Source organism: Solea solea, chromosome 9, assembly GCF_958295425.1.
Source record: "Solea solea chromosome 9, fSolSol10.1, whole genome shotgun sequence".
NCBI lineage: Eukaryota > Metazoa > Chordata > Actinopteri > Pleuronectiformes > Soleidae > Solea > Solea solea.
In genome coordinates, this window is record NC_081142.1 from 15,828,610 (window position 1) to 15,851,561 (window position 22,952).

At 39.3% G+C, this 22,952-nt stretch overlaps 1 protein-coding gene across 6 annotated transcripts in view; it reads right to left on the reverse strand.

Moving 5' to 3' along the window:
• Positions 1-1,831: 1,831 nt before the first annotated feature.
• Positions 1,832-22,952, reverse strand: part of csnk1g2b (casein kinase 1, gamma 2b) — a 29,931-nt gene continuing 8,810 nt past the window's right edge. For 3 of the 6 annotated variants that reach the window (XM_058638703.1, XM_058638704.1, XM_058638705.1), the window contains exons 3-12: positions 15,089-15,158; positions 10,638-10,786; positions 10,126-10,360; positions 9,436-9,521; positions 8,362-8,446; positions 8,117-8,265; positions 7,379-7,462; positions 6,099-6,200; positions 4,080-4,186; positions 1,832-3,046 (exon numbers count right to left, since the gene is read on the reverse strand). In XM_058638703.1, coding sequence (XP_058494686.1) covers positions 2,992-3,046; positions 4,080-4,186; positions 6,099-6,200; positions 7,379-7,462; positions 8,117-8,265; positions 8,362-8,446; positions 9,436-9,521; positions 10,126-10,360; positions 10,638-10,786; positions 15,089-15,158 — 1,122 coding nt within the window. In that variant the 3' untranslated portion in view covers positions 1,832-2,991. The remainder of the gene's footprint in view (positions 3,047-4,079; positions 4,187-6,098; positions 6,201-7,378; positions 7,463-8,116; positions 8,266-8,361; positions 8,447-9,435; positions 9,522-10,125; positions 10,361-10,637; positions 10,787-15,088; positions 15,159-22,952) is intronic. The other 3 variants (XM_058638706.1, XM_058638708.1, XM_058638707.1) reach the window with 3 other exon arrangements.

Below are 22,952 nucleotides of genomic sequence, written 5' to 3' on the forward strand. Positions count from 1 at the left end.
AACTCGTTAGATTCAGTTACAAAAACACATTTGGATGCATGTGACATTCCTGTACTGCAATCCACCCTAAGGATGAACTGGATACTGACTACTCAATGCTGTAGTTTCACAATATTCTACATGAATCAGTGCACACGCAGTCATTTAACTGCAGCCTCCATCACAATGTAAAACAGGATTTTCACATTTCTATTTTTCAAATGTTGTAAAATTTGCTTTGATTCAACTGAACTCCTCTCTCTGGTTACAGATGTATAGATTATGTATTTTGAGGTCAGACATGAACAGCAGCTGTGCTATCCACATCCACTTTGAGATCTCCCTTAACTTTTGTGGCTGTAGAAAATTGCAACGACACACCTTACGTGGGCAAAAATGCCACCAGCTTGTTCCTGTTCAATTCTGATTGGGTCCATTTTACCTGGAGCCTCCAAAGTCTCTTGAAATGTCCCTGGTGATGCAAAGAGAGGATCAAACTTAACAGGCATTGTGCACAGACTGGATTTAACCCTGGTTTGAGCATCTGCAAAATACAACCCACAATTTCAAGTCACATTGTCAATCAATGACACTACCCCATGTACAGCACACAGGTGCAGCAGTCCGGAAGAATAAAAATAAACACATCATGGTTTTCCCAACTTGCAGGAAACCCATGTATGTTAAATGCCCCTGCATCAGACAGGACTGTAAAATAATAGTTCGACACTTGCATATTTGGATTGATCCAGTTGAACACATATACCCACCTACAGTGGGTGGTTAGGTCTGGTCATGTCTTCAGTGAGTGGCTGTAGGTCGTCTCCATCAGTGGTGAGTAGGTGCAGTGTAGATTCAAAATCCTTGTCATCTTTGCTCCTGCTGCCTTGCCTGTCCTTATTTATTTATACATATATATGTATTTATCTATATTTATGTGTATATATATATATATATATATATATACACATATACATATATATGTATATACACATATATATATATACATATCTATACCCACACCTTTAGATTTCAGGCAAAGTGCACACAATCCTGGACACAGAAGCTGTCAGACAAAAAGGATGATCATCAATATTCACAAGAGCAAAAAAGAGTAATGTTTTTTCTTGTTTTCTCAGTCCTGTGCACGTTGACTATGGAATCCAAGGTTCTTTTTGCTTTTCTGGGTCAGAAATAGAGCATTCATGTCCCATGATGTACCTTATAATCAAGAAAACCTCACTGGGCGACATGTCTGTCTGTGCCCTCCAGACAAACTTTAACAGATCTGGTCGACAGCAAGACCTTTAAATACACACACAGCTATCACTTTCAGGACACTGCATTAACTCCCATTCAGTTGGACAGTGCAACCAAAACATTAACCCTAACCGTAGCCTAAATACAGTTAAAAGATTTGCCCTAAGCTTAACCAGTCCCTCAGTAATGAGCTTCTGCCTCATTAGGTGGCACAGTGGTGTAGAAGTTAGCACTGTTGCCTCGCAGCAAGAAGGTGCTGGGTCCCATTCCCAGTCTGGGACCTTTCTGTGTGTTCTCCCCGTCTTTGTGGGTTCCCGCCGGGCTTTCCGGTTTCCTCCCACCATCAAAACAAGCAAGACTGTTAGACACATTCGGTCAGTCGCAACAGCTCTGATCAACCCTCCATCTGACCTCACAATTTCAGTTGTATAATGACAATAATTTCCTTTCCAGTAGGACCAGGTTTTAGTCTCCATGAGGACTACTGGTCCTGACAAGGTCAGTGTCAGGAAACACACACACAAACAAACACATAATAATCCAGGGAGCATTTGGGACAGACTGGATAAAATGTCATTGCAGGACACTCGTGTGAGCTTTAAACATTTTACTTAGAAAGGCACAAACTATGATTTCCTGGTAAATTATTTTGATGTAAGAAATAAAAATTGAAAGATATATCTTTCTCCTTTCATGTAAATCAACAACATGTTTCGGCCATAACTCAGATATAAGTGTTGTGAAGGACTCTTCCTAGATCAGTCTTTATTAAGTTGTTTTCTTAACTGTTAATTTCAAACCTAAAGTTTTTCCACTGTCATTTTCTTTTCTTTTTTTTCTTTCCAAAAGTGCAATAATAATAAGAGAGCTTAATATCTGTTTCTCTCAATCTTCCACAGTACCTGAGGCCAGTGACTGTGCTACAAAGTCCATGTTGACAAACATAAAGAAAGCCAGAGTGAGGAAAAGAACGGAACTCCAGAACACTACAACATAAAATTAAGTTTTCAATGCAGGAATTTGACTTCAAAAACTGAGGATTCAATTACAAAATAAGAAAAAAAAAATACATAAAATCCTCCAAATTCTGTTTTATACAGTAGATGAAATGCTTCCTGTGTCTCTCAGATTAACATCAGCATAGTTCACCTTTTCCTCTTTACCTTGATCCCAAAACACACACCAAAGGAAGGAAAAAAAACAAACAAGAAAACAAGAAAATTTCCTAAGGAGCAGATTTCTTTCACTTGAACCACTTCCATGATTCCCCTGATCAACAGTTGGCTGTTGGAACAATACACGTTCTTTATGGAATCTAGAATACAACAACTGTTTCAAACAGTATCTTTTTTTCATATTCACGCCACGGTATTCGAGTTTCATTGTTACAGCTTTTTTACTTTTTCCTCTCAAGCCCCCCGTTGTAATGCAGGTACGTTCATTTTTCTTCAGTAAAGGAATCAAGAGTCTGTTGTGGAGTCAGTAGGACTGCAACATTCCTTTAACTCGTCAGTAGCTGGGGGGAGGGGGAGCACTGAGATCGAGAGAGAGAGAGACAGATAGAGAGAGAGAGACAGAGAGCGTGGGGCAGTGAGGCAGGGTACAAAGTGACAGGGGAAACAAGGTGAGAGGAGTAAAGAGGTGAAGGGGAAGCTGGAAAGAGAAAAGAGGCAAGGGGGGATCTGTGAAGTTGCTTCCATTTAAAACTTGACAATGACCACAATGTTTTCAAGTTCTCTCCATTCTCTTGTTTCACTTGTGCCTCTGGAGGGCTTTCCTCTTTCTCCTTTTGAAGAAACAACAGCACCTGCGGGGAACACAGAGCAACAATTCCATTAGAGTAAGACATGTGAAGACAGAAATACATGCAAATGAAGTGGTGATGTCTAAACAAAATGTTATAACTATAATTGAATAGCTTATCTTAGTATAAAATCTGAAAACAGAGGAGGGAAATTTTGTTTTTACGTTAACTTTTTTGTATGAAGTGAAGAGATATACACACATTTTTATATATACATACATATATATATACATATATATATATATACATATATATATACATATATATATATATACATATATATATATATACATATACATACATACATATACATACACATATATATATATATATACATATACATACATACATACATATACATATATATATATATATATATACATACATACATATATATACATACACATACACACATAGAAGATATAGAATTTTTTTTCAAAACAAAAGATGAAGCCAGGCTAGCTGTTAGAGAACAGTTGGAATATGAACCTGGAAACATCCTTTCAGAAAGCTCTGCGGGCTCACCTGAGATGTGGGGTAAGTCTAGGATGGTAGCAACTCCTCAGCACTCTATGGCTGAATCTGAGTATAAACGTGAAGCAGAAAATCCATTTATTGGCTGTGTACGTCTGTCTCCGCCCTGCGAAGGTGGCGCTGTATCTCTAGTGCTTATTGACTCAATTTCCTGTTGACCTCTACATCATCAGAACGCCAAGTCCAACTCCAGTCCGATTAAGCATATACATGCAAGAGTAATGGAACTCTGACTAAGACTAGCTCAATTTTAGTCGGACTACCCTGTTTTGAGAGAGGTTTATATGAGAACACCTAATTATTGTCTTCTGTTTGGGCAGAGGTTACACACCTCACAACAGCTCACACAGTTGGAGTTACTTTTAAGATAATGAGACTCATCTAGCTTCCATTTCACATCTGGATCTAGATCCAAGAAAATGCACATGGTTCCCACACCCTAAAGCTGGAGATACTGGTAAAGACAGAATGATGTTTTCTGTGCATGGAGACAGTTTCATACTTGGTTTCATCAGCCACTTCGACCTCAGTGGGAGCAGTGATGGGAGCGTTGGAGTGTCCGGCTGTGGGATCATCAGTGTTCAGCTCTCCATTCGTTGAGCTCATCACCTGCATTAACAGAAAAGCACAACACACTGCTGAGACACAAACACATTTACACTTGGAGTCTGTGCAGGGTGGAGATGAACAGTCATATGAAATATGCAGTCGTCATCTATTGACCTTCTCAAATAAGAAAAGCAAACGTGAACGTAGCCTGTCGCAATGAAACAACTTCAACCAAATTTAAAGGATATGTCCACATTTTCCCATGTTTGTTTTAAAACGTAAGTCACATGCACACATGGAAACTGAAACAAGCTTTGCTTGCTGTTTGTTTTCCTGCTGCTTCTAACAGCCGTGATGACGAGATTCCTTTCAAACACACCACACACGCAGTGGAGGGAATCGATCTCTGAAAGAAATAGTACATTTTGGGTCTCTTTTTTTTATAACAAAATTCAATCTCTACTTATTATCTCTACTGCAACTGTGTGTGGAAACACAAAAAAAATGAAGAGTCATGTAATGTCATAGAAAATATTCCTTTCTTAATATTGAAATAGGTTGATAACTTTAAATTGGAAAAATATTGGGAAAATATTCCTTTAGGTGCTCAAACTGTTTGATCATTTACAATGGCCCCGTCTTGAGGCTGTGCAATATGATAAAAACATGTCACATATACAATATCCCTACACACATACATATTCCATTTCAACTCTCAATTGTTTGCCAGAGAGTGAGCAAAAAAACTCCTGCACCATTGTTTTTTGTGTCACCTCTCTCTGTAATGTTTGACACAATTCTTGTGGAGGTCATTAAAGAAGTTTGCGTTTGTTGTGGGAATTAGAATTGACACTATACGGTTGTGTGGTCTATGTCAGACTTTTCATATACAAGCAATGTACATGGAAGAGAAGTAGCCCCTCTTATTACTCATTTTACTTTGGTTCAGTTTATCTGTCCTGTGTCAGGCTAGTTCTCTTCCAAGTTCAGATTTTCTGCCTGCACCAGTGTTTGTGACAATTTAATCAAAAATATTGTTGTGAATACATTTTCTGATTATCACACCGTTTCTATCATCACTCTCCACAACCCTACTCTGTCTAGCAGGGTTGGAACAAACTGTTTCACTATGCCTTCTAATGCATTATATAACAACACTGTACTGCAGGAAGTTATTCTGCTCACTTCTTTCAAACTTATGAAAAGGAAAATAACAAAAGGAATACACACTGGTTGTTTAGGAGTGTATCTACAAAATAATGACTCGTGACTTTGGACCAGAACAAGACAATGGCTTCACATAATGGACGAGCAGCAGAGTCTCCAGACTTTAATCCCATAAAGCTGTTTCAGATAACTCAACAGAAGGTGAAAGCAAAAGCAACCTATTCATTTGTATTAAAATAACACTTTGAAAACTTTGCTACATTTGGATGATTAGAAATTTAGACCTCATCAATTGGGAATACATGAAACCTGGCCCAATGTAAATGTATGAACACTTGTGATAAAAAATGTGAACTTATCATTTAAAAGCTGCAATTTCATCATGAGACAGTAGGTGGCATAATAGTGCCATATTTATTTTAGAGGCCACTGAACTCTGATACTACAGAAATAGACGTTTACAAAACTTAATAGTATAGTGAGATTTACATTATTCGTTGTCAGGAGGAAATTAAAAAGATAAAGATCTATTGGCCACTTTTTTTGGAAAACAATGATTGCTGGATGTCATCTTTGCATGGCCCTTCCTATGAGCTGCATACAGCAGATGAGGGGAATGAAAGCAAACAGAGCAGGCAGGACACTGACACACACTGGGATTCAAACGGTGCAATGCACAAACAGAGGTGAGAAAAGCACCTGAAAGGGCAGGCAGTGTGAAGTCTGTGAGGAATGAGGGGATCAGACAAAACTATATGGCCCCATGCATTAGCCATCTGAGCAGCAGCAGCAGCAGCAGCAGTACCTGAACAGAACCCCCCAGCCGTTCAGCTGTGAGGTGCGACCCCAGAGTCTCCTTATTGGTCACGGGAGTGGGCTGAGACTCACTTCCTTTGGGCTCAGGAGACTTGATGCAAAGAGCAAAGAGGGTGGAGGCAGGTGGTGGCAGTGTGGTGAGAAGGAAAGGGGGGGAGGGGAACGAGGGTTGTGGGGTCAGGGGTGAGGCAATGTGGTGGGAGGGAGTGGGGGGTGTGGGCAGAGGTGTGGAGGGAGTGAATAAAAAAAAAATTATAGAAGACATCTCCCAAGCAGAAGCAGGCTTGTTAAGACACACTATGTTAATAAAGAAGAAGAGGGAAGCAAACAATTTTATGTGAAGCACAGATCGACACACTGACAAAGTCATGCAGGAGTAAAAGAAATCGGCCTTTGATCACCTCAGCTAGCACTGGATATTAACACAACAGTCATCCATCTGTTGTCATCCACAAGAATACTTAGTCTACGGTACATATTTATTGATGATATAAGGGACTGTTCAACCTGGATGTTAAAGGTTTCACAGTTAATAAGCATGGTACAGAAAGGGCAAAGATATCACCGAGCCAATCGTGATAAAAAGAGAGCAGTAAAAAAGAAGGCTAGAGTCCACAGTAATAAGTCAGTCATAAATTTAATGCTCCACCTATATGACGCTACAGAGAAAAGTGACCCCTCAGCATGACTTGTACTATGACTTTTATCAGAAGGGTTCTATATATCATACACTACTTCTACAATAAAACTATCATATTTAGTATCTTCAAAGTTATACCACAAGACGCTGATAGCATGCAAAAAAACAACCTACACCTGTCACACCCTAAGCATATATAGCTTGTCATTGGTATGAACAATGCAATTTGCATTGTCACCTCGTGCATGCAATGACTAGAGCTTAGAGTGGCATGGAGTAAAGAATAAACAGAAGTCAAAAACTGGATTTGTTTCACAGAAAAAACTGTGGGTGTGTCTCATGACTGTGTCAGTTAATGTATGACTAGGCTCCCCCCCCCCAGTCATGATGCTTGACAATACTTTGAGCAAAGATGACTTCACTGCCAAGCAGATATAAAGAACCAGGAATGAAGGAAAACTGGAAGTGATCGGCAGCCATGTTTGTCCAGGAAGTTGCTTACAGTAGGACACAATCTAGCAGGAGAACTTGAATGACAGGGTTGGTTGGGTGACAGGTCAGTCAATTAGACTGACAGACTGGGTGCATGGGTGTGGTGTTTGCTGTGTTTTTAATGTTGATGACCTCACCTGGTTTTTGGTCTGCTGTTGTGCTTTGTCTCTGCTGCTGGGCGGCAGGGGCGTGTCACTGGGGATCGGGCCAATCGGTGTGGGCTGAAAGGTGAGGATAACAGCTGTTCATTACGAGAGATGAAAGATAGAAAACACTGCAATGTGGAAGATCCAATCCAATGTCTAATATTTAGGAGGGTTTAGTATCAGAAATAGAAGATGCACCCATTGAGCATGTTTGTGAAATTGTATTATCTCCTTTTTAAATTAAAAGGTTTATTTTATTTTTATTTAGAATGAACCCTTCATACAGTATGTACTTTCTGCACACTCTTTGGAGACGAAATGCTAAAATTACTACAGAAATGAAGAACCGCTCTGTCTGTATTAACCACATAAACCAATGAAGAAGTGCAAAGGAAATGGCAAAGAGAGTGGAAGAGTGAAGAAAGTTGGGAAAGTGTCTACATCCCTTCCTGACTGTGGTTGAGGAGTCCTCACTTTGTTGTACTCTGCAGTCTTATCATTAAGTCACACTCGTGCTAACACACTGTACCTTCAAATTCCACCCTAGGTTCTTATGGCCTACAATGTGCACGATTTTGGATAATAGGGTCTGCAACAGGACTCAGTCATGATCACAATGATTAGAGAGAGAGAGAAATGAAGCAACTGTAGTGATTAGACTTGAAGGACCAATCAAAGCGTTTCAGAGGGTAAATAGGGAGACGAGTGGATTCGGTGAGAGGCACTCACAAGTGATTTGCCGACCCAGTCATACTCATAGTCAAAGACATAGCCATTCCTATCGAACAGATCAGTGAAGAGCTTCCTCAAGTAGTCGTAATCAGGCTTCTCAAAGAAGTCCAGCCTCCTCACATAGCGCAGGTAGGTGGCCATCTCTTCTGTAACAAAAGGGAACACAATCAAATAAGAGAGAACCAGAATCCAAACATGGAAGATGTGCAGTAAAATGGTGAAAATCAGCTGGTTCTACTGACCAGGGAAGCTTTCGCAAAGCACTTCAATTGGCGTCGCTCGTTTGGTGTCCCCGATTTTCTGATACCTCTCCTTCAATGTGTCAGCCTTGAAGAGAAAGAAACAGTCAATGTTTTACCCATATCTGGCCACTATACTTTTTATTATTAAATGCTGACTGTGTTGATCAGAACTTGCTTTGGCCTGAGCCACCAAACATCCCCCACATTCATCTAAGCGAGAGCTTCCTCCCACATAACAAATGTTCAGAATGAGGCGCCTTGTCTTTCTAGTCTATTCCACATACACCTTTGATATTGACCACTTGAAAAAGCCCCAGCAACACTGCAACCTGGTTTATACAACAGTCCTACAGATTTCCATCGACAAACGAGACAAATCATGCTGCAAATATAATGAAGTGATGGCATATGGCAGTTTGTTGGCAAGTGATTGTGGTGTACGTGGGGAAAAAAGAACCTAAGGCTGTTATCAAATTTGATTCCAAATATTATTATATCATCAAAAGCAATACTAATATTCACTTTTGTAAATTCATATTTGATTTGGAAAAAGGCAGCACTACTGCAGCGGTCACGATAGATGAGTTAAGAAAATTAAAAAAATATAAACACTCCGAGAAATTAATTATACAAGAGGAGTGAGAGAGAAATCATCCGAGTCAGCTGGTACGACAAAAACAAAAAGTGGCAGAGGGAGGACGAGAAAACCACAGCTCACAATTACTTTTCATAAGAAAAATGTGAGGATTACTTCAGGACATAGCGCTCACTCAGTCAGAGAATATTTGTTTTTTCTTGCTTTTGTCTCAGTGTGATGTGGAAAATAAACACAACTATAATGCTCCCCATCTGACAGGCACATCAATGGAGAGACTGTGAAAAATCCCCACAAGAAGATGTTAGATGTTAAAACTAGGCTTGCTCTCTGAGTCAAGTGGATATAAAGTATAAAAGCTACTGAGTGCAGCAGTAAAAGGGTAAATCTCCGAGCTAAACATCAAGTTGATTACAGCGGTGTGATGCAAACCCTTATGTGCCAACATGTGCCTGACGTCAAACAATTTACAACATTACCTTAAGGCCCTGCCACGGTAGGCTTCCTCGAAGGAAGTACATGAACATGTGACCCAGCGCCTCCAAATCATCCCTTCTACTTTGCTCTGGAATTCACAGAACGAGACAGAATATTGGTTTAGATGTAAGAAACAAATTCATCCTGTAACCACCAGACAAGAAAAACAGGCAGCTGCACAGTAGGATATTTAACATATATGAGCTGTTTTTTTTAAGAATTAAAATGAACCACATAGAGTGTAATGCAAAAGGCCCCAACTGAGGCAAAGGCTAGGCTTGGCTAAATTATATGTAGTGGAGAAGCAACAGTGTGCAGGTTTTCTTCCCATTGTTTGCAAACAAAACTCTCCATCCACTCATTCCCTCTCCTTCAAGTAGAAAACTAATCAATGAATCACATGCTGAGATGACAGGCTGGATTTAAAATGTACACTCTTGGTGTACATTTTATCTCATGGTGAAAAACATATAGCAGAGATTCTTAAAAAAATATCCAGGAAATAAGGACTAATCTTAAAGACGCATGAAAGAGTAATGAATCATTACCGCATGGCCATGAAAGTTTTCATTATAATCTCAACAAAACCCCTTAGGTGTGGTAATATAAGTAACATATTTGTACAATGAACAGAACAGTTAACTGAATGTGTGCCAACACAAACTTGAAGCACTTCCTTGTAGCTCTCTTACCTTTTCCCAGGTGTGTGTTGATGCTCATGTAGCGTGCTGTCCCAGTCAGACTCTTGTGCTCCCTGTAGGGGATATGTTTTTTGGTCTCGGGATCTATGTACTCTTTGGCCAGACCAAAGTCAATAATGTGGATGGTGTGCTGCCTCTTGCTTCCTGGCCGCCCAACCAAGAAATTCTCTGGCTTCACATCTCTGTATATCAGACTCTTGGTGTGGACATACTCCATCCGCGTTATCTAGACAAGCAAAGAAAAGAGCAAAGATTAGGATACATTGATTTCAATCAGGCAGTACAAGAACAAGAAAAGAAAAAGCATTCCATTCAATTAAAAAAAAAAAAATTGAGGATACATTTTTGACAATATTAGCAAGCTAAATAACTAGATACCGTAGAGTGAATGTTGCAAAAGCTGAATTTAATATTGGACGACAATGACTGTAATGTTTAGTCATTTGTTAATTCCTGATCATCCCGACTCCATGACAGCGATGTCACCCAATTCCCGGGCTTACCAGCTGTATGGCTATCATGAGGACGGTCTTGAGGGAGAAGGTGCGGTCACAGAGGTCAAAGAGGTCCTCTAGACTGGGTCCGAGGAGTTCCAGCACCATGGCATTGTATTTCCCGCAAGGACCAAAGTAATACACCTGAGGGATTCCCTCTGTGGAGACGCACACAAAAACAAACACAATCAGTTGACTTTGTCATGTCTACAATTATCAATACCATTACTATTACTATTAGGAGACTTAATCATTTAATTTCAACGTTTACTTTTGTATTTCCTTCATTCATATTTTTATTTAACTTGGTTCATTTCTATTTTAACATTCCCTTTTTTTGTCTTTTGTTGGTTCTACAAGTCTTAATGACTTTTACATTATCTTATTATTAAAAATAAGATATCATAGATACTATGAGATGTGGCAGAATCTGCTTTTGCTTCAGTTTCATCTCTGCCTCACACAAACCTGACTTGTTATTTTTTGTAATAATTTATTTTAAAGGATGTATTGGCATAGTAGTGTGACGGTGGTTCATTCACTGAAATGAATCAACAACATGGCGTTGCTAAGAAATGTAATATGGGAGGAGACTCTTTGCTCACACTGTGGAGGGTATGATGATTTAACCTCAACAGGTTTGACAGAGGCAGGTGTGGTTTACCAAAGTAAAGCAGCAAACGGTAGTAAAAGGTGAATGAAACCAAGTAAAAAAGAAAGGTTACTGCTATTATAAACCTCCACACCCAATCCTTAGTTGTGCGTATGACTTCAGAGGAATGCAGATGGTTCAACTTTGCTGTACAAGCCATCTTTACTTACGGTCAAACAACATTTTGACAATGGGAAAACTAGGGCATTAAAAACCAAACAGAAAATAGCACATGACTTCTGACAAAATCAAAGCCACAGCCACACAGGTGTCATGTGTGTCATATATAGCAATCCAGAGGCCTTTGGACCATTTCCTGCCATCATTGGCACAGCATCTACAAGCCGACCATGTCCCTGAAACCCAACTAACCAGAAGACACCACATCAATGTTGCTATGCCCGCTGTGCCACCAGCACTCATGTGGTGTGAGAGCCGAGAAGGAGAGACGGTGACTCAGACAGAAAGAGTCAGAGGGATTAAAATACAGATTAAAAAAAAAAAGGAAATGAGAGAACGGACATTTGATCACACTGGTGTGAGCTAAAGATAAATGACTTTTGAGAATAGAAATTAGTCTGTCTTCCACAACAGTCTGTCTGTCTGTCTGTCTGTCTAGATTGGGAATGTAAACGGAATTACAGGTACATTTATCTGATTACCCTAATGGTCCAATAGGGCAGCAAGATACACTATGTCTGCATGTGCATACAAATACTCCAGTTTATAGAATCTTCCTGGTAATGATGCCAATGACAAAGAGAAAAAAGGATCACCGGGAACTTGACTCATCACAGTTAGGCCCTAATCTAGAGTGCATCCAAAACATAGTCATCACAAGAGAGCACAGTGCATTATAATCTTCTGCTAGTGGATGTAAATAAAGATTATGCTTTACAGCAGCTGTAAGCAGCAATCTGACTGGTGGGGTAAAAAGCCCACAGAGAACAGTGTGGTGATTCCAGTTCAAAACTTAACACATACTGTGACATTACTTGCCCAATATCAAAGATTTGAACTGACAACAGTTGTGTTCTTTTCAAAAGCTAAATGACAAATTTAGCAAGCGGATAATCTCAGAAACACAAACCTGTTCACCTCTCTCAGGATAAATGTCTGGAATAACAGCTACGTATTACATTTTGTGACAGAAAATAAATCTTATAAGCTGCATTCAGCTTTGTGGAAAACACTCTGCAGGCCAACATAATGATGCCCTGACCACTGCCGCCTTGACAAATTGAGACAATCTAACCTATTGTATCGCTAGGCGGGCCCTCTCGAGCAACACATAACAAGTGGGAAGGTTGCATCATGACAGCGAAAGACAATGTTGTCCTAAGTTGAGATGTCAAAATTAAGGGCCATAAAGAAGACGACTAGGAGAGAAGACCAGAGAGAAGAGGAGTGGAGAGGGAATACGTATTAAAGATTTAGATTATGGAGTGCCTTGAGAGGAGGAGGAGCAGGAGCAGTAGTAGTGACTTCCATTAGCCTAGTGCTCTGGAGATTTTCTCACAAGGCTGAAATGTGATCAGGCTTGCACAGACAGAGCCTGGAGCTACAAATGCAACATAGAGTAGCTCACAAGTCCAACAAACCCACAAGACGCCTTAGGGTTGTGCACTCATCGAGAACGGAAGGAAATGTCAATACTTGACTTATTGTTACTGATTATTCCAAGTATTTACAGCCTTCAACTTGTACTGCAGTGATTATAGTAATGCAGTGGTTACACCGCCTTATCACACTCATCAGGAAAACAAAAAAACGAACTAACAAATATGACTGAATAAACTTCTCCTAACAACACAAGATATCTGCCATTACCCTCTTGCCTGCTCCCTTTATGAGCATGCATTATGTTACGTTTTGCATTCGTGTGTGTGGGGTTTTCGCATGATAGATTCTGAGGAAGTATGACTATCTTTAAAAGATATATGTAAAATTTCTGCATTCAAATATATAAAAAAATATTTATACATTTTGAGCAGTTCTGGTGAAAATGTCTCCAACAGTGTTTTGAATCTGTATTTCCATCGAAGGTAACAGATTGTTTAATCTTTTTATGGGGTCATCTGCTTGGTGGAGCTGCTGCAGTTCTGCAAAGGGGTTGGCTTTGAAAACTGCCCGCAAATAATAAACTTCAACTAAATGCACCTCTGTACTCAATAAAATCCCAGGGCTCTTTAAGTGTGAAACCATAGATCTGCTGGTCATGCAAATATTCCACAATAAAGGCCTTAAAATGATTGAAAGCGTTGGCACGTGTGACAGATACAGGCGTTGGCGAACTGTTTGGTGGAGCTGTGTGAAACAAACAAATGCAGAGGGAGGCAAGCCTGTACTGGAGAAATCCTGTTCTGATATCAAGGAAACTGGCACAGGACAACTGCAAGTAACTGCAGTTACACTTGGGTTGGTGTATGTGTGGGCATGTATTGTGAGGGATTAGATTAGAAATCACAGAGACCAGAATAAAACACATTTAACCATCAATACAAATAAGCCACACCCTGACATCAAGAGTTTCCCCCTTGCTGCAGGTAGCACACAGTCAATCAGGGAGGCGGGGGGGGTAGTGCGGCTCTGGGGCTCTCCGTCTAAGTAGACACAACATAACAGCCCAATTGCAGGGACATCTATAAATAGTCAAGGACTGCCCTAACGCCCAACCTCCTTATCAACAGTGGAGGGCTTTTGGCACAAGGACCCAAGAATCTGGCATGTGTCACTAAACTACAGCCACACTTTTCAGACAAGAGAGGATCATTGCAACCTCTGAAATTTGTCGAATAACAAAAATAAATTAACAGACTACATATAAAATGTTTCTGATGAAAAAACTGTAGGCGCAGACTGTTGAGGGTTTAAATATTTGCCAAGTGAATGTGTATGTGCAAGCTACAGAGAGGGCAAGATGAGGTCCGCCTGGCTATTCCCAATATGAACTGTATTGGCCTCTGTGGGAATGCACAGAGCTGAAGCGGGCTACAGAGTCATGTCGAGATCCTCCTGCCAAGCATTGAGCTATAAGTTATTATGCCTTGCCCTCAAAGTGTGGCCCCCGTTTCACAGTTAGCTTCTTTCTGCATTTTCTGAACTCAAAGGGACTCAGCACTCTATAAAACTAAAATATGACCGTCAGACTTCCTTCTGTAAATAGCTGACCAGGCAGCGCAGACCAAAGAGCTACTGCATCGGAGCCACAGCTGTGCATCATAGCACATTCGCATGGTCTGAAAATTGCTGTGGAACAAGCAAGACTCTGGCATCTGTGGAGGTGATTTACCATAAATGAATACAATTTGTACTATCTGAACTGACTGTACAGGAAGGTAAACATTTTTTCTTAGACTTGTACAACATGGGGAAACCTGAATGAACAATAGCAGCTGGCACATAAAGGTCAAATCAAGTATTCACTGAAGACCATTGCTTTCAGAGAAAACAACGTAAACCGTGAACATTAATTTGCTGTTATGTCACTAAGGCATTCCAGACTAAGATGTTCAATTACTGGACAAACCAAACCAGCTGCTGCTGATGAAGAAGCACAAACAAATCAAGTTGAATCAACCGACTAAACCACCTCCATACCAAGTGTCATCCTTTATAACTATTAAATCTCTGCCGCTTTCTATTCACGTACCTAGAAATGCGTTCATTTCTACACTATTATGTCATTATTAGAGCACCAGTGGCAATTATGTGTTCCTGCTTCCAACACAGGCATCTCCTGTAAATAAGCCTCTTTACAGTCATGTTGCTGTTCATTAGCAGTTAATACTCAGTTGGCATCTCTTACCTGAATTTCCCAACTGTTTGTAAAATCTATACTCCAAATGGAGTTGTGGCGCCCTCGACTTTATAGGTTCCTGAGAGAGAAGAGGGGAAAAATAGGGAAAAGGTTAGTACACAATGAATACATTATTTCTTGAGTTTCTAATTCCAATCATACATACACACATATATGTGTGTGTGTGTGTATATATATATATATATATATATATATATATATATATATATATATATATACACACATACATACATATACATATATATATACACACATACATACATATACATATATATATACACACATATACATACACATACATACATACATACATACATACATGTATATATGTGTATATATATATATACACACACACACATAATACATACATACATACATACATACGTATATATACATATATATATATACACACACACACACACACACACACACACATATATACACATATATATACATATATATATAAAAATATGTTTGTTCGTTTTTTTTAAACAATAACAATACCACGCAGAAACATTTTAAATGTGTGGTTACAATTTAATTGAATTTCGGAATTTTATCACTTTACTGTCAGAATTTCCCAGTATGACAACGCGTATAGATGGACGGATTAAACAATTAAAAATACACGTTAAACTTATAATTTCTGTATCAACTAGACACCAACAGTACTGAGGAAACTTTAAAAGCTCATAGCTTACTACCAAAGTCATTTGGTAGTCATTTACAATGAAGAAATCAGAAAAATCTTACAGAAAATACAATTTTTGTAATTTTGAAATATCAACACTGAATTGGTTTTCACAAAATGAAGGGAATTTATAGATGACATAAGGATACAACAATGTATATATGTTAACACACTTATCTCGGCCTACAATTAACTTGCACTTTAAGGTTTAGGACTTTAAGTCTCGGGTCAGACTTGTAGGATGTGAGGGGATGAAGAGTACTTCCAGCTGTTTAACAGCAGGCTTTACTGATGACATGGCTGATAATCGACCCACTAGACATATTGTTTATTATATTGCTAGCTTCAGCTTTCCAACCAAAAATGTAATCTGATTAACCCCACTCTCATGATGACAAGGGCATTATAGACAAACGTGAAGAGGAGAGAACAAACACACACCCAGTTAATTCCTTTGCTTAATCTTCAATGGCCTTGCCACAGCCTGTGTTAAAGCCCTCTACTACGATGTCAGTATGCTGCCCCCTTTTTAAACACACTGCCGACCAGTTCTGGCTTCACACAACTTCAGGGATTTATATATTAGCCTTCTTGTTTCCTTAACTGACAAATTAAGTTTAATGGTATGTCTGACATCATTAAAGCAACCAAACATAGGATTTAACCCTTCTGTTACCATCGTGTCGTCGCCAACAGGATTTGGCATTTATACTTCTCATTACACTAACTCCTAGATTGTTTGCGATACCTAGAAAATTCAAAAGCTATGGACTGGCGACCTGTCCAGGGTGTGACCCCGCCTTTCGCCCTATGTCAGCTGAGATTGGCACAGCACCCCCCACAAACCTCATGTGGAGTATAAAGCGGTAGAAGATGGATGGATGGATACCGGAAAGCAGAGAAATAGAGCTTTGCGCCCATATACTTGTCATTACGGTAGCCCTCAGGACTTCCACAGAATGACACAAACAAGATTCATCAGCGCGTCACATGTTTGAACATTTTTTGACAATTCTACAGCCATAAAATCAAATAAATCCAGGTGGCCTGAATATCATGATGGTCATAAGGGGGTTAAGTAACAAGTAAAAGGCACTTATGTTTTATATCTATGTGTACAAACATTGATTGATGAATGAATGATTATTATAGTCATCCAGTAATTATTTCAGTCTCATGTGGTGTAGCAAGCTTAATACACAGAAGGTGCTATATATATATATATATATATATATATATATATATATAAAGATATAGATTAGAGATGTAACGATATGAAAATTTCATATCACGGTTATTGTGACCAAAATTATCACGGTTATCAATATTATCACGGTATTGTTAGATGTGTTCAAAATGTTCCAAAAGTACTGAACACACACACTGAAATCTTTTAACCAAGTTTTATTTAAAAAAAGATATTTTATATTATATGATTATTATTATTATTATTATTATTATTATCATTATTATTATTAATAATTATCATCTGACTGACTGACACACACACACACACACAGGTCCTCACTCTGTGTCGGATAATAATTAAGTAGCAGCGGTCGTACACAGCATAAAAATTAAATAAAAAAACACAGAAACAAACACATTTTGGTCTGCTACGGTATGTGTCGTCTGCACACTACTCGCTTTCGCGAGACAAACCATGACGTTTCCCACTATTCCGAAATCCCGTTTTTGTTGACTTACCCGCTGAAAAGTTGTGTGTGGTGGTCACGGAGATGGCTCATCATATTGGAAGTGGCTTCGCGGAGATTTTTTTTTTGCATTTTCTGCACAAGGATTGATTGTCTTCAATTATTTTACCCTCAACATCCTTTAAAAATACAAAATATGCCCAGACTTCTGATCTTACGGGGGGAAATCTCTGGAGCGCAGGTGGCTTCAGCCGTGTTGTCGCTGGACAGACAGTGCAAACTGCGCATGCGCGCCCGCTTGAGCGAGTGCCGTTCAGGTGCTGCTGCTTCTCCAGGAAATGAGCAGTATCACTGTGAGTTTTTCGGTAATCAGTTGCGGTAATCAATCACGGTTTTAACGATAATTAAAATTTGAAACGGTATGATAACCGTCGGGAATTTTACCGCGGTTTATCGTCATACCGGTAATCGTTACATCCCTAATATAGATACATATATATTGTTGCTCTGAGCTGTTTGTCTGCTTGAAAACAAGACATCTGAAAACTGAGGCAGAGCGGAATCAAAGCTCACTCTCTCACAACCTTCCATAAACTTAATCATTCATTGATCAATGTAGAAAATATTAATGAAAAGGGTACTGGGAGAATGAAGCCAGCACCTTCTGTGTATTAAGCTTGCTACACCACATAGAAAAACATGAGAACGCCTACAACTTTATTTAGCCTAGCAACTTTTCAAGAGGTGCCCGACGTGAGATTTAATCTTAAAAGCTGTTTCCCATGTGCATCTAATTCCAAAGCACTTGTATTTTAAATTGCATAAACTAAAAGCTGAAAGGCTGCTCCCACATTCACTCCATTAGGATGTTATCAAATCAGGATCACATTCTCTCCTGTGCTCTATTAAAATGTAGGAGAGCACACAAAGAATGTGCCATGTTCAACACAATAAGGGACTTTTAATCCTTTTATAATAAATACCCACAGTCTGGTATAATCTGTTCTATACATTCCCAATTTCTCCTTTTCTCTCTGCCTGTCTTCTAAAAAACTGTAACAAGATCGCAACATTACTGGCGCGCTACGGTGGTGTTTAGTTGCTAAATTGTGACTGTATGATGACTCATATTTATGATATAATTTACTGTAATGTGTCAATCTATCTCAGCACTGTAAAGGACAATAAATGTATGTGAAAGCAACGACGGGTCTTTAATGTTTATATTTTATTACTTTGTATTGTGCTTGCACAGATGTGTGAACATATTTATGATTTTGAAATACACCCTGAAAACAAGGATGACAAGAATATGATGATCCAACAGATATACATCTCTTTATAATCCTTGAAAGAGCACATGCACGCTCCTCGTCCTACATGATGACGATGATGATGACTGAAAACTTCCCATCAAACTACTATCGGGACCTCTCAACTTCAGTATGAACATAATTCTCTTGAGTGCATCGAAAGATCATTTCAGCATTGTAATGCCAACAAGGAAGCCTGCCAGGGAAGTAAGGTGCTACTGTGCATGGGAGGAAGTACAAACTGAGTGGAAGAGCGGAGGCAGCAGAGAGGGGTAGAAGCCGGTGGGAGGAAGACATGTGACCGATCGGCGAGGCCGAGTGGGAAACTACTGCAGCGCCATCCAACTCCCACATAAACATGGTCAATGAGCATGTCTCACACTAGTCAGGCAATGCCGGGGAGGAAAGAGAATAAAAATTGTAAATATATAAATAATGATTCAAAGCAGATGGCAATAACCCACGGGACGCATTATAACCGCTTACAACAGGAAACCGGGGCTTACGGCAGCTTTACGTACTTAGGAGTCCTCTCCATTCCCAGCAGATGGACTAAGCTATGGCTGTGTAAATGACCAGCGCTATGCTGCAAATATCTGATGCAAAGTCATTGTATATGACGAGGACTTTTCTCAGCTACCTCACAACCAAGTCCACAGTAGTAATATGGTTTGAGGAAATAGCAGCCAGGGTTTATTTTACCAATATTTATTGTATTAACAAATTGGCTACAGTCGTACTTGTCGCACTCTTCTATGTCTACAGATCATGAAGAAGGTGCAATATTTTCCAGGAAAAATGGAAACTTTCACATGAAGGGGGAGTTGTGGTCAGTCTATATGCTGCAGCAAACAGCTTTTTGCCAAGTGCACAGGCCTGTGTCCAGGACAGCTGACCCACAGGCTAGAAGGGTCCTCTCTTGTCTGACCTGCTGCTACAATAACCTGTCCAACTCAGCTGTTCACCCTGCAGCTGTCTCCGTTTCTGTGCATGTTGAATCAATGTATGTGAAACCATGCTGACCTTCCAAGCAGACAGCGTTTCTGTCTTTTGCGTTCAACATATAGTGTCTTTTATTTCTAGTAAAAAGAAAAAAACATTCTGACTTATGACGGTAACAATTGCGTCAGGCATTTGGAATGGTACCAGCAGCGTATTTTCTTGCATCTCAATCTCATATTCACATGTGATTTGAAAATCAAACGATATCATGGATTGGTAACATTTTGGTGCAGCAATAATCCCCCTAGTATGAAGTTTCCCCTGTTAATTCTTCATATCCTGATAAAATTTGAGGTCCTCTTCTTTAATATTCTGTTATTTTAGCAGCCTCTCTTTTCCTTATCTGTGTTGTGGAGCCCTATTTATTTACAGAGACCACCAATCTCTGTACAAAGACCACCAATCAGATATGTCCACTTCTACAGCCACCATCATTAACCAGCATCTCAATCAAATTAAGCCTGCAGGGACAATGGACAAGAGGAACACCCATAGTGGACTTTGCTCCTCGGTACTCGCAGCTAAAAGGCTTATAGATCTGTTGATAATGCTACCAGCAAATAATTCTCTGGCTAGATTGAATCCTGACACTGGGGATGGTTTGAGAGGAAATGTTACATGCCATTTCAACCATCCTGCTTAGAGAAAAACACTTGAAGCTTGTACAAATATGTGATTATGTCATCGCGGATTAGCTGATGGTTTCTGTATTTTAACCTTTGGTGGCCTCTGTAGACTTGTAGGGATGGAGTGAGCCATCAGCATCACACAAAGTCCTCTTGCTAGGATTATCCAACTCTGCGTATGATGTCATCTAGTCTAAATCTGATCCCTGCACCAACACAGTTGAGAAAGAATTGACCCTGATGACTGGAAAGCGAGACTAAAATGAGCAAAGAGAGCACCAAAAATAACTATACTGTGATAACATGTTAGTTGAAGGACATTAAGGGGTGGCAAATAAAAGATACAATAGTAAAGTCACAGCCTAAATACTTTATGAATCCAATATCCAGTCAAAATATAAATTAAGTATAAAATAAGTTCAACAAATCTCAACAACCTATGCAATATTGCTGACTAAATTTCCAGCAGTTTCACTGCCTATGATGTCAGCAAATATAGGTTACTAACATTTCAGATCGATAGTAGGCTGTTAAAGGTACATTGGAGATGAAAATGTACTGTACATAATTTTTTGTTCACGTTTAAATCTTATAAAAACCAATATTTTGTAATATATTCAATCAAGGAGTCTACAATTAATAACTTGCCAGCTTTAGCTACACTTGCTATGAGTTACTTACATAGTGTCAGTGATGCACATTTAATCCACATACTGGATCAGACTACAAGCAAACACACACTGTTAATGCAAGACCAAAAAAACTAAAACCTTTTATTGTATCATGTCAAACGTCCTTGACTTCTAACACTCATTTGTCAGGTCTTTCTAGAGACATGATGCTATGCTGTGATGAAATGCAGGACATTCTCTTGGACTAGATCAATAACATACTGTCAAATAAAAACAGTGTGGTACTGTAAAACAGGCATTTAAAATGATCTGTGTTGTTGTTTATTGAAAGCCAGCGGGATGATCACTGTGTGCCTATGTATGACTAACTATATGTGCCATGTCCAAGGCAACAAACCTGAAATTACGCACAAGAACCAGAATAGACCGTGACCTTTGCCTGACTCCCAGTAAACCATTTCACAAAACACAACTGGCCGTGTGACTCATCTCATCTTAGAACAAGTCAAATGTCAACATAGCACATCTCCATTTGGTAGCCTTCATGGGGTATTAATGACAGTAACTGTACGACTGTATCAAATGCAGATTAAAAGGAGGTGGTGGTGCAGAGAGTGTGTATGTGTGTTTCTCTAAGCTGTCCTGATGATCCGAGGTGTCCAGGGTTGAACGGTGGTGTTAAAGTGGTGTGGAAGAGCAACAGCTGGCCTGTGTCCAGAGCTTCTCCAGTTTCAGTTCAGATTCAACATACCCAGATGAGCCATCACCTGCCCCCGAAACCAAGAGCGGTGGTCAGTCGCTACTTCACTTTTCCAGAATAAGACATCAACTCTAATATGTTTTGCAGACCTTTTGTATGGAATGGGGCGGGGTAATTATGGGTTTTGACATAGGTTCACTTCATAGGCAACTCTGAATTATTGATTTAGGCCATATAATATAAATATTTCTACCTGTACACTAGGCTAATATGTGGTGTATCACGTTATCTCATGCCATACACTTGCATGACATTTGAAAAAAACTTATTCATTATTATAAAATTAATTAATTAAAATCTTTAAAATGCTTGTAAACTTAGTATGAACGAAATTGTACTAAAGCAGCAGAGTGGAGGGGGACACATTTCATTCAATAAACCGATTCCCCACTGATGCTTGTATTCTAGGACAAGGGCAGTAGTCCAACTGAAGGGCTCAAATTAATGGTGCATGTAAACATACTAACTGTCAACACTCCTAATGGCCTCCACTGCAATTACATTACAACGTACGGTTGGTATCGTACTGAAGGCCTGGTTGGATCTTAAAAGAGTTGATCCAATTTTAATGTTCACTGCGACTGCAGTCAATCGTAGGACTAGAGAAAAGTCTATGTCAACCTAATGTACAACATTTAATGTTATTCAATTGATTTTCATGACATTACAAAAAAAACTAATTCAACCATCTTGCACTCAACAGTCCATTTCAGAGGTTTCCTGTGAAATTTAGATTTTAAAAATCCCAGATTTCTTTAATTTGTTTCTATTGTTAAACATTATATTTGGCATTTAAAAATTCAACTAGGAGGTTACATGTCACATCTAAAAAGATGAACAATGTATGAAGGCAAAACACAGCAGGAATGACAGGCTTATGAATACACCTAAAAGGTAATCAAGTCGACTCGATTTTAAAACTACATTTTAGTCTGAAACTTGTACCTCCCACAAAATCACTTCCCACAAACAGTGGCGAACCTTTGTGTAAAACAGGCAATTAAAGTTTATTAAGAGTAATAACACACACCGTATAATGGCTGCTGTGGAAAAAGGCCTATTGTATTATTAGGTGAGGTTAGTAAAGTTGAAGACGTTTCATCTCTCATCTAAGAGGCCTCTTCAGTTCTGAATACTTGGAGGAGAAACGTCTTCAAACTAAAGCAAGTCCAG